This window comes from Triturus cristatus, chromosome 11 (assembly GCF_964204655.1).
Source record: "Triturus cristatus chromosome 11, aTriCri1.1, whole genome shotgun sequence".
In the NCBI taxonomy this organism is placed as follows: Eukaryota; Metazoa; Chordata; class Amphibia; order Caudata; family Salamandridae; genus Triturus; species Triturus cristatus.
The window spans coordinates 758154739-758167611 of NC_140594.1; the positions used below are offsets into that span (position 1 = coordinate 758154739).

General features: G+C 38.6%; 1 protein-coding gene across 5 annotated transcripts in view; it reads left to right on the top strand.

Moving 5' to 3' along the window:
• Positions 1 to 12873, top strand: part of SNED1 (sushi, nidogen and EGF like domains 1) — a 3096442-nt gene that overhangs the window by 1528736 nt on the left and 1554833 nt on the right. For all 5 annotated transcript variants that reach the window (XM_085634426.1, XM_085634427.1, XM_085634428.1 and 2 more), the window contains one exon: positions 12071 to 12187. In XM_085634426.1, the coding sequence (XP_085490552.1) occupies positions 12071 to 12187 (117 nt within the window). The remainder of the gene's footprint in view (positions 1 to 12070; positions 12188 to 12873) is intronic.

The window sequence follows — 12873 nt, forward strand, 5'->3', positions numbered from 1 at the left end:
ATCAGTTGAACTTCCCATGCTTCTTCATTCAAGGTGGCCTTGGCTGAGTGACACGAGAGCCATCATTGTTTCCGGCCAGTCTTTATGCGCATGCGCGTAGTAGGGATTCCAGTCACCCTCCGAGGCCCAAATAAGAACTAATGATAAAGTCAGAAAAAGACACGTTAGAACACAGAAACAAATGATTTCACTGTATACCACTTATCTCTACTCTATCCCCATTTACTTATTTAAATCTTTTGCATTAGTGTTTAATAAAACTTACGAGTTTTAGTTTAGCAGTAGCAGGTGCATTAGCATGTGAGTTCGAAGCGGCCATTTTTAGTGCCATTGCGCAGCTGCAAAAGTTTCCCACAAAAAGCGACAGTCATACTACGTAGATGCGGTAGACAAATGCGCAATAGAAATCCTGTGTTTTTGACGGCCATTTTAGGACATTCATATTGCGGGTTAGTAATGCACATAGAAAAGCTTCCCCTAGATAAAAGTGTTTGTGATGTATTGCGGTTTTAGTATTCACAAAGCAAATTGGTTACATTATTACACGTTATTTGAGAGGATTGAATCCAAGAAAGTTTCTTTCACGAATCCTTGCTCCATCAATCCCCTCTCTGATGGCATTTATTGCCATCATAATTTTTTTTCTACTCAACAGATGCCAACCTTAGCACATCTCACTTTCTTCCTCAACCCTTCATTTCTTTTCTTTTCCTTCTTGCATTGAAATCATCTAATTATTTTATAACAGTCTCCTTTTAATTCTTCTAGCTGTATTTCTTCAAGTTTTCTTTTCTTACCCCTTTCATTCGCTTCATAGTTCTTTGTTCCTTTACAGCACTTATGCCAACACAGTATTGTTAAAACTAATAGGGTTATTCCCATTATGGGTAGTATTATGTGACCTAAAATACATATTCCTAAATTAGTAAACCAACTGCCTATGTTGGAAAAACTATTTGTAAATTTATTCCATAAACTTTCAACTTCCTGTGGTTTCAACTCTTCTTCCAATTTAGTAATATTTTTAATATATTTTCCAATTTCAACACTTTTATCTGGAATATACATGCAACAATGTTGCGTTTTCAATAATTTACAGACTCCACCCTCTTTTGCCAATAATATGTCAATGGCAAGTCGATTTTGCATAACCATAGATCTGACCGCAACTAATTCATTGTTGATAAGCAGAAATCCTCCAGCAGTGTCAGTAGATAACCGATCAACTACTGTAGACAAATGACACATTTTCCGTGAATTCAGAAGAACTCCCATTGAAGGTATCAATGCACCAAAAATGTCACCTACAATCTCTGAAAAACTAACTCTTTTAACATGCGTTAGTCCATTTGCGTCTTCATTGTTTCCAGTGAGTCTCTTTACATGATAAACTTGAGGGAATACTATTCCAAAATAGCAAGTCCTGTACCAATGGTCTGGCAGCCTAAAGTAGGCTTTATTGCCACACACATAATAAACACCAGGAAATACTGGATCAGTTCCTCATTTTAGTCCCCATCCCCCAATTATTAAGAAATTGTGCTCACATTCACTGGAACCAATAAATACATTGTTATACCCTGTTTTTAACCTATGGAGACATATTTTCCCTTTCTTTTCAAAATCTAAAGACATGCCAGCATGAGGTTTGCTACTTGCAAAATGCTCTTCTTCCTCAGCCCATTTTGGTATCTGAGGTTTAGTTTCAGAGGCTCTTCGTTAGAAATCCTGTCTCCTTTGTTCTACTAAATTCAAAAATGTTTTCTCTTCTTCATGCAATTTACAGGTTAAATTGTTATGTGCTTCAGCTATATCTATTGCTTTCATGGTTAAGAAATATTCACCCATAAATTCTGAATCTCTCGTACTAAGAACAGGGTTCATGCTTTTTCGCACAGGAACCTCAGAAAATATCACATCTATGTTAGAATAATAATATTGCAATTTTCCAGTTTTATTAAACAAACTTGCTAAAACACTACAGGATATACCATAGGTCAATGGTAAATGATGATAGGTAACTCCCTCTGCTACAGATGCAGGCCATTTCATGCAGACATAGCAATCACTAACTTCCATAGTTTCTACATATTGTACTAATAAGTTTGTGAAAATATTTAAATCAGTGCCATTTTTATCCACAGCATGATGTAAATCAGACTCATCTAGTGCTTCTAATTCTACTCTATCTCCTTTGATAGTAGCTACCTTTTCATGTGTGTTAGTGTTATTCTGTACTCTTTTGACCATCAAGTAAGGTATGGCCACTGCTAAAATGTACCATATTATGAGTATTAGAAATATACTACAGATACACACTCTGCAACATTTCTTAAAACAATTTGGTTTTCCAGCAGCTCTATTGTCAGCCATTCTCTAAGGGGGGGAAAGAAGACTTCTCTTCTTTTTTTTCGAATGATTCAATTTTCAGAACGGTTACAAGAGGGGAATTCGCTTCAAGGTGGTATCTCTTCTTCGTCAATTTGCTCTGCATCAAAATTTTCAGTTTCCACAGTTATCTCTAAATTCTCAAAATCTTTGATAATTACATAGGTCCATTCAGGGCCTTTGAATTTGTTATTTGCAAATTTCGCTCTGGGGCTTCTTCCTTTTGAACCTACAACTGCTTGCCCAGACCAACTGGATACTTCATCTACCTGCTCTGGGTTTTCGGGTATGGTTTTGAGGTGATATTTCAATCTTTTGATAACACCTGGCCTATTATCACTTTTTCTGAATCGTTTAGCTTGCATTGCACTTGTACCTTCTTCAGATGTTCTTTTGTTTTCGTTGATTTGTGGCACAACGTGATTATTTCTGTCCTCAGATTCTTTCTCTGTCTGATCTTGTGCAGGGCTTACTAGTTCACTACTTCCTTCCTGAATGTTTTCTCCTTTACTAGTCCGACCTAGTTGAAGTTCAATTTGTAATGTCGCTTTTTTGTGTCTGCCTGTATTTCTGTAACTTCCCTTACTGGCTCTTGCTCAATTTCTTTTGATTCTTTTTTGTCCTTTACCTGTTCACTCTCTTTAGATTCTTCCTGTTCTTTCCCCGTCTCTGGTTCTGTAAATTTGACTTATTTTGTTTGGGTAATTGGTACCTTCCCTACCTGGTCCTGCTCAGGCTTATAATCTAAATTATTTTCTGTTTCTTTAGCACTTTCTTCTCTGCCTATCTAGTCCTCACCCTTTTCCTGACTAATTCGTCTAGTCTGGCTTCTGGTTCTTACAATTATCTCTGGTATGTCTACTAGAGGTATCCAATCATCCTGACTGGTGCTCGGTTGTTCTACGTCAGCTACTTCAGGATCTATTACTTAAGATCCTCCAGCTGTGCAACCTTCATCCCCCTCAACCGCAGTTGTCAGTTGAGGTTCCTCCTCGTCAGGAGCTGGTACTCTTTCAATGTGGCTTGCATTAATCCAATTTGGCAAGGCTGCACATTTTACAGCTGTTGTTGTAACTAATATAACCTGATGTGGTTTCTCCCACCTTGGTGCTAGGCAAGTCTCTAGTGTGTGATTCTTCACTACAACCCAATCACCAGGATTCAGATCATGCACTTGAATCGGCTGCCTGACGTCTGCGTCCTCTCCAACCTGGTGAGAGATAGAATGCACTTGGTCAGCCAATTCTTTGCAACACTCCAGTACCAAATCATCAGTTATATTCAACAATTTGTGTCCTGGTATGCATGCCTGCCTCATTGCTCTTCCCATGATGATTTCATGGGGACTCAATCCAGTATTTTTGTCTGGAATACTTTTGAGTCCCATCAGAACAAGAGGTAGGGCATCAGGCCAGTCCTGTGGAGTCGATGCACACACCTTCCCCAACCTTGACTTAATTGTGCCATTCAATTGTTCTACCACTCCAGATGCCTCTGGGTGGTATGTGCAGTGCAACTTCTGTTCAATTTTGAGTGCTTCACAAATTAATCGAATTATTTCATTATTAAATTGAGACCCTCTGTCTGATACAATAGTTACTGGAAAACCGAACCGAGGAATGTGCTCTCTCAATAGGAGTCTGGCTACTGTTAAACTGTCATTTCTTTTGGTGGGGTATGCCTCCACCCACTTTGAAGGGCTTCACATAAACAATCTTGTAATTTCAGAAAAGATTTTGTGCTCTCATCATCCCATTCTATCTGTTCTTTTGCTCGTTGCTTTGTCATTTGTATCAAAGGTTTCGCCAGCATGGAGTACCACATAATCCACTGCCTGCAATACCCAACCACCCCTAGGAACATTCTCATTTCCTTCTGGGTTTGCGGCAACTTCATTTGTTTTATTATCTTTATTCTTTCTGAGGTCACTCTCCTTTCTCCTCGTTCTATCTGGTGTCCCAGATACTTCACTTCTTTTCTTCAAAACTGTAACTTCTCAGGGGACATTTTATGTCCACCTTTGGCTAAATGGTTCAGTAAGGCTATGAAATCTCACGCAGTCACTTTTTGTTTTTGAAGCGATCAAAAGATCATCAATATACTGTACGAGCACAGATTCTTTAGGCATTACTGAAGTCTCACGGCATTTTTTCAAAATCTGATTAAAAATCGATGGACTCTCTGTGTACCCTTGAGAAACACGATTCCAAACGTAAACACGATCCTCAAATTTGAAAGAAAATAAAAACTGGCTATCTGGATGCAATGGGATGGAGAAAAAAGCATGGCATAAATCAATCGCTGTGAACCACCTCGCATTCCATGGTATTTGGTACAGGATCACTGCAGGGTTGGGCACCACTGGACAACAAGACGCAACAATTTTATTAATCTTTCGTAAATCTTGAACTAGTCTATATCTTCTGGCAAGTTATCCTGGGTTATTATTGAATACAATTCGTTTACTTCTGCTCCTTGCTTAGCTAGCATATTTTTGTATATTCCATCTTCATCTGGGGTTTGAATGGCAACACCGTCCGGTGTGCAAAATATGGTGCAATTCATTTTGCACAACAAATCCCTTCCTAATAAATTCACGGGACTTAAGTCGCACACTACAAATTTGGGCATCTCTTTGAAGTTTCCAAGGCATACTTCCATTGGTTTTGTAATAGGGGTCCTAATTTGCTTATTAGAAACGCCCGCTACTTGGATCGCTTCTCCCGAGAGGGGTAGGTTTGGAATGTCTGCTGTTTTCACAGTAGAACGGGTAGCGCCAGTGTCCAACAAAAAGGTAATGTCATTTCCCTCTACCTTCCTGACGATATACGGACCTGACTGATCTACCGGTAAGGATGCGCCAAGTATGCAATCCTCATCCTCCCCTCTCAAGCACAGTCATTGATCTTGGTTCTCGAAATAGGGGTCCTGCAAAAGAAACTGTAACGTTAGGAAATTTTTCTTACCACTTCCTTCTTGAAATCTGGTGTCCGTACTGTACTTGGCTTGACTCACAAATGTTGGCATAGGGGCAGGTGGTAATTGATTCAGCAGGTTTACAACCTGTTGTGGTTGACTCATTATCACCTCATTCAGCGTCTGTGGATGTAAATTTGATTTGGGCTATTATTATTTTGAATATTCTTACACTTGTTTTTCCAATGCCCCAATTTTCCGCACCTGTGACAAGGGAATTTCTTCTTTGCCTCTTCTCTGCTTAATCGCCCTTTTGGTTTTCCACCATTATTTTCGCCATTTCCTTGTCCTGATTTCCCTGGCATGTTATTTAACTGAATTTTTTGTTGTTCTGCCAATTTAACTTGAGCTCACATTACTTTCTCCTCTAAAATCTTTAGTCTATTGACAATTTCATCTCCACAGTACTTTGCATATTTTAAATCTCATATATGGGCTTTGCTTGCCAACACAAATTATGTTACTTAATCATTTCATACATTTTCCTCTTTAATCCATTGACAAATCGATACACAAAATGAGTCATATCTTTATTCCCAATGCTTTCCACTCCACTATACTGTTTGAACACCTGTAGAAGGCGCTCATAGTACGTACAAACTGATTCATCCTTTTCCTGAGTTGTTCTATCTATCTTTACCCAATCTGTCTCCTATGGGGGAATTTTCCCTTTCAAGAAAGTTATGAGCTGGTTAAATTTTCTCATTACTTCTTCAGACGGGGCTCCAGTTTTCTTATCTCTCGGATACTTATCATTTGGCCAGTCAACTGTAAATTTACACACAGCCCACAAATCAGCTGGTACCACTAGGTCAAACAAACCATCCAAATCTTTCAACAGGACATTCGAAACCTTCACAAACCTTTCGACTTGTCTATACCATTCCACAGGCTTCTCCCTCAGCTTTGGGAAATCATTTGTAAATGACAAAATATCCTGTCTAGTCCATGGGACATGTACATAATCTCCCCCTGGAACTTCTCTCATTTGGTACAACCCTTCTGCTTTTTCTGTTTCTTTCATTAAATACTCTGATGTTACTCGAGTAGTCTGTGCTTCTTCTTTTTTCTTTGTCCACCTTGCTTTCCACCTGTCTAGGTCTTCCCATTTTTGCAATATCATCATTAATTCCTTAACTTGCAACTTTCTCCCAGACACGTTCATATTTTCTAAGTCTTTATCAGAAAATTCTGCTCTATAAGGTTTTTGCAGAACCTTGGATCTTCCTACATCGATTCCCATTTCTAAAGCCAGATTCATTAATTTCTCATGAAAAAATTTTGTATTTCAAATTATACTTCGGCAGATGAACAACAATTCTTCCTCATTGAAGGTATTCAACCTTTCCAACCCTACATTTTCTGCTATCATCTCTTCCAATTCTACTCTTAGTTTAAAAACATCTAGTATTTTTGGTGGTGGATGGGGTTTTTCTATGTCTCTTGTCCATCTGTCTAACTCTTCTGGTGTTATTAGTGTGGCACTCTTTGTTCCCGTGGATGTCTCAAGTCTCACTTCTTTTGAACAACCTGGTGTGACTCTTCTGGGTGTGTCATTTATTTGCCCTCTTTTCGGCAAGTCCATTAATTAAATTACTGACTCGCAATCACTAGCTTAGTCATCGACTAATATTTTTCCTTTTCTAGTTTCTATGATTGGTGTGGTCATGACAGGAGTTTTAGAACTGTTTGATTTATCTCCGTACAATGGGACAACAGGGCCTAAAGTTACAGGTATAGTTGGAGCTTCAGGATGGGTGTTTAACTGTGTTATCTTCTGTATTAATTCTTCTCTATTTTTATTTTTTGCCTCTCTTTCCTTTTCTTGGAGTACCCTTTCCATTGTTTTTTCATGTACTATTTTTGGCACCAAAGGTGTCTCTAAGAGTGGAGCGCTCGGGGTAATATTGCTTGGCCCTTCCTGATATGGCAGAGGACTTTTTATTAATATTTCTTTTAAATAATCATCTTCAGAGCTCCCTTCACTTGTCGTCATTAAGTGTTTTTTCTTTTCCGTACATTTACTTCCTGACTGTTCATCAGCCATTAATACAGAATATAATCCCTCGTTTAACATGGCTTGCCTCCATTGTTTCATCTGTTTGTCTCTGATTTCACGTGGAAATTTTGGATAAAAATTACTCAAATCCCTGTTACACATTGGTCTATCTCGTTCAAATGCCTCAGTTTCCCATTCTTCTAATACCTCATACTGAATCAACCTAGGTCTGGGTTCTAATTCATTCATTCTTGTACGTAAATTATGTAAAATTCTCCCATTAAATGTTCTGTATTCTGGGAAAGACAAAATTCCATCCTCTTTCGTGTATTTGATCCAATTCTCTAACCAAACACAGGTATGATAACCTCTCTCTACCATCATGTATGATGCAGGAGTTTTTGGGGGAGGAATGAGAATTCCTTCTCTAGTTTTAATGGGCTTATCTTTCTTGAAATAATTCTTTATTTTCTGCATAAACAACATTTTCCTTTTCTCACCGTACATTTTCCGTGACCTTCCTCTCAAGTATTGCTGATAAGCAAATCCTAAATAATTTCTATCTGGGAGACTCCCAATTAAAGTGGGATCGTACATACACAAGCTGTTGTCTATTAATATTCTTGGGCCTTCTATGTTTATAATTTACTCAAATCCGTTTCTCCAATACAAGTACATTTCTCATTTTCGTATCCAATTAGAATTCAACTTACTCTGTGCGTTTAGCCAATGTTAGCGCGGTTTTAAGTGACGTCAGTTTCACTCCTTTCTACTGACCCCTCCTTTACAAAACTTGCATAAGTCACACACCCGCTGTCCTACCAATCCCAGCGCGGCTCTTTGTGACGTCAGTGCAGCACTCACAACTGACCCCTCCTTTACAAGGTAATGCGTAACTTAAATTTCTCAGTATTTTGTACGTATTTTGCATAAGTCAACAACATAAACTGTGTCAGATACTCTGAATTTCTTTTACTGCGAGTAAACCTTTCCGCTTACCCTTCACACACTACTAGTAAAACCTTTCCGCTTACCCTTCACTCAAGCATCAGATATCCTGCTACTCCTTCAGTATTACCCTTTCCAGATGATATAAGACCAAAGTTTCACCAATGAAATCTTTAGCTACCAATTACTCTCACTTACATACAGAAAATAATCCCTAACACAGTGCTTCTAGTTGTACCTAACTTTCCACACTTTTTTAAATCCTGACCAGTAACCTCACTGCAGTATGGCTTCCATTCACTATCCGCTATTCAATATTCCCGGGAACTTCAGACAACATGAATAAAGATGTTAATACATATATCAATAATTTCAATTACAATATTCCCTACCTAACTATCTAGAACCTAACCATGCCTCTGCTACCAAGCAAAACTGATGGAGCGCGGGTCACCAGCTCTGGTCACACATACACCTAATACTCACCTGGGCCCAAACCACATTCATACAGTAAGCTCGTAAAACCCCGCTGGCATCAATTTCGTGTAAAAATACCTGTTTCTTTGTTATTCACCTTTACCAACTCTTACCAACTTGATAAATATAGTTTCCTTCCTCAATGAATCAGGTTGCTGAGTTAGTTTAAGGTAGAATGACATTTACCTCTTTACTCTGAATAACCACAGACTCAGGAAGTTTTGAAAACCTTTATCTAAATTAATTTGTAAGTCAAAATTCAATTACAGTAACCACCTTCAGTTCAAGAGGCAAAATACTCTAAACAATTTTATAGCAAAACCTAATGATCAATAATGACGGTACCTGAAATAGGAAGAGGGAAAAAAGAGATAATAGGCAGGCATAAAGGATAGATTTGCTGATTATATTTATCTATGGTCTAAGATGAACCCAACTCTGTAAAGGGGACCAGATAGAATCTCCAAGACAGGTTACAGATAGAAGATCAGGCAGATTCGGATCTAGAAGGGTAAGTTCTTCTAATGTACAACGCCAGAATTGCATCCCTCTCTGGCACTACTCTCCTCGGGTGTCCCTTTTCCGCAATCCCTCTAGACGAATCGATTTATCGATCAGTATCTCAAACTCTCGGACAGAGTTTCTGGCAACAGCAGGGTCTGAGACAGCGTCTCGGACAAGAACTGGAGCAGCATACGCTTTGGGTCAGTGACGAGTCGGAATGACAGATCTGACAAGTCGGATGAGGTCTCTAGCTATCTTATCTCAATTATACTGTTATCGGTTCCTGCACCACCCCCCCCCCCCCCCCCATGTATCAATTCTTATGTTTTCTTTATTCTGATTGGTCGGGATGAGGAGGTGAGTTCTTCACACCACATAGACTTTAAGTTTTTCTCTGAGCCATTGTTTATGTCCCCGCCCCTTAATTTTCTTTTTTCATAGCTTTATTCCCACACGCATTTCACATTACTCAGTGAATTAAACATTTTATTCAACATTGTTGCTCTCTCTGGGGTGATCAGTTGAACTTCCCATGCTTCTTCATTCAAGGTGGCCTTGGCTGAGTGACACGAGAGCCATCATTGTTTCCGGCCAATCTTTATGCGCATGCGCGTAGTAGGGATTCCAGTCACCCTCCGAGGCCCAAATAAGAACTAATAATAAAGTCAGAAAAGGACACGTTGGAACACAGAAACAAATGATTTCACTGTATACCACTTATCTCTACTCTATCCCCATTTAATTATTTAAATCTTTGGCATTAGTGTTTAATAAAACTTACGAGTTTTAGTTTAGCAGTAGCAGGTGCATTAGCATGTGAGTTCGAAGCGGCCATTTGTAGTGCCATTGCGCAGCTGCAAAAGTTTCCCTCCAAAAGCGTCAGAGTCATACTACGTAGATGCAGTAGACGCATGCGCAATAGAAATCCTGCGTTTTTGTCGGCCATTTTAGGACATTCATGTTATGGGTTAGTAATGCACATAGAAAAGCTTCCCCTAGATAAAAGTGTTCATGGTGTATTGCGGTTTTAGTATTCACAAAGCAAATTGGTTACATTATTACACGTTATTTGAGAGGATTGAATCCAAGCAAGTTTCTTTCACGAATCCTTGCTCCATCAGGTGGTCTGCTGTGACGACGCGCCCTCTGGTTAGGAGTTTGCGGCGGCTGCTACACAAGCAATTCGAAGAAATAAATATATATATATATATATATATATATATATATATCATGTGTATATATATATATATATATAAATTCACTTAAAAAACCATAGGTTTCACACATGTTATAGTTAGCTGGACATTTCACTTGTGAAAAACCATTGGAATTCCCCCGTTATAGTTAGTGCAGGCAACTATAACTCACGCGACCGCAATCCTCTGCTGATGACGTCAGATATTACATCACTGATGACATATGTGTCTTTCTGTAAAATAAATATTTGTAATATATGTATAGCTAAAGGTAAATGGAAGAATAAATGGGTAAATAAGTGTCTAAATACAGTGATGTAATATCTGACGTGATGTAATATCTGAGTTTCGGCTTCCCCATCTTCATCTGGACAATGGAGTCCCCAATTTGCAAATGGTATTTTTAAAGTGCTCGTGCAAAGAAAGTCCTTCTGCCATTTTTAATAAAAACAATTAGACTGCTCTCTTTCTCTTATTCTGAGGGATGAATATCAGCTCCATTTGTTTCATAGCGGTAACCCAAGAACTCACGTTTCATGTCTCTCTTTATCCCATTTCATTGTTTTTGAGGATATTGTCCTGTGCAATATATATGTTGTTGGAATGTTTTCTTAATGCTATGTTATGTGGGGTTTTAACACTCTTTCAATGCTAAGAGATGTCACCTACAGCCTTCTGTTTTATACATTTGGACTCTGTACTACACCGACTTCGTATTCAATTATTGCTGATAAGCATGAAACTGCCTATGTACTATAATTGCCATGCTGGTTTCTCGTTTTTTCTTTTTTTTCTTCTCTTGTTTGAGAAAATTTCAATAAACTAATACAAAAATATATATTTTGTTGGAATGTTCCTAATTTTTTTTAACAAACTTTCCTTTCATTGTATTGGCCAATCATGGTTCCTTTATTTCCAAGCATGTTGATTTTGTTTCAAGGTGAATAGATTAATTATACCGATCACACTAATTAGTATTCGTCATTCATGAACTATTAGTGCATATTTTCTATAAAGTACATGAATATTTTCATGTCATAGTCTTTCCATTTTATCGTCCAACAATTATTCTTTCATTTCATTTCAAAGGGAGAAGTGAACCTGATCTCTTGCTAATTAAATTGATTGCAAACAGTTAATTGCCTTAATCACAATTATTTCTAATAATGTTCATCGTGCCAACATAAATTCTGTATTTCCTCGTTGTTCTTCTCCTCCCCCACGTATCAGAGGACGTATATTGACAGTGCCTTAGCCACGTGCCATTTTTATATTTTTTGAGGAAGGTCATTTTTGAGCGAAATATGAATGTTATTGATCAAATCAGTAATAGATTTGTTTACACACTATAGTACATTTCATGTAAAGTAAATACAAAAAAGTAAAGGCAAGTCTGTCTTCTTTGCCTTTTTTGTCCTACATCCGTGGTGTTTCCTTTTGCTATGCATTCACTCTCCCTCTCTTCAAGACACAGTTTGAATGCTCCCTATTGGTCTCATCTTCCTCATCGGCCTTCTGGCTTCGTTCAATGTAATTTAGCTTCAGCAGATCTGTTTTATAATAATGTCTCTATTTGTTCCAGGGAAGCCTGACCCCTGTGCCTCTGGGCCATGTCATAATGGAGGTACATGTTTCCACTACATTGGCAAGTACAAGTGTGACTGTCCCCCGGGATTCTCTGGAAGGCACTGCGAGACAGGTATGGCATATGAATTGTATTTGCATGCTATGAGGCTTGGGTTCAGCTCTTCATGAGAGCCAGTTACACACTAAAAGATAATGTGTTAGAGCTTCACTGATTATAATGGAGGGAGCCTGTGACTCCCAGAATCCCAGAAAACAAAGCTTAATGCTATTGAAGGTTTAGATCCGTAGACATCTAATGAAGTAATTCCGGTAGCAGTCTTCTGACTAGTAAGAGTTAGACACTGATTAAACCCAGAGATTTGTTCCCATAAGACAGAGGAGTCAAGAAGTATCCAAGGTGAAAAATATACATTATCCTGCCAACCAGTCCATAAAAACTGGATCAAAGTCGTCAGGGTTCACTACATATTCCGTCTCTAATTATGGCAAGGTGGGCAGCTATCCGATGTAACAAAGTCCTACACACCCATACTGCACATGTCGCAGCAAATTGGATGTGTTGTAAGAGCCCCACACAGACTGCCGTCTGCCAGTCCTCAGATCCTTGAATCTCACATGGCAGTTTGTTTTAATATGTGATGATGCCCCTGGTTGACTGACCTCACTTGGTATTGACCCTCAAACCATCAGAGCCTAATGAATCCGAATGGGAATGGGAGCTTAGCCTGTCTGAAAAGATTGCATATGATGGAAAAGAATTGCTAGGAAATAGATATATTTATTATAAGAACAGAATAC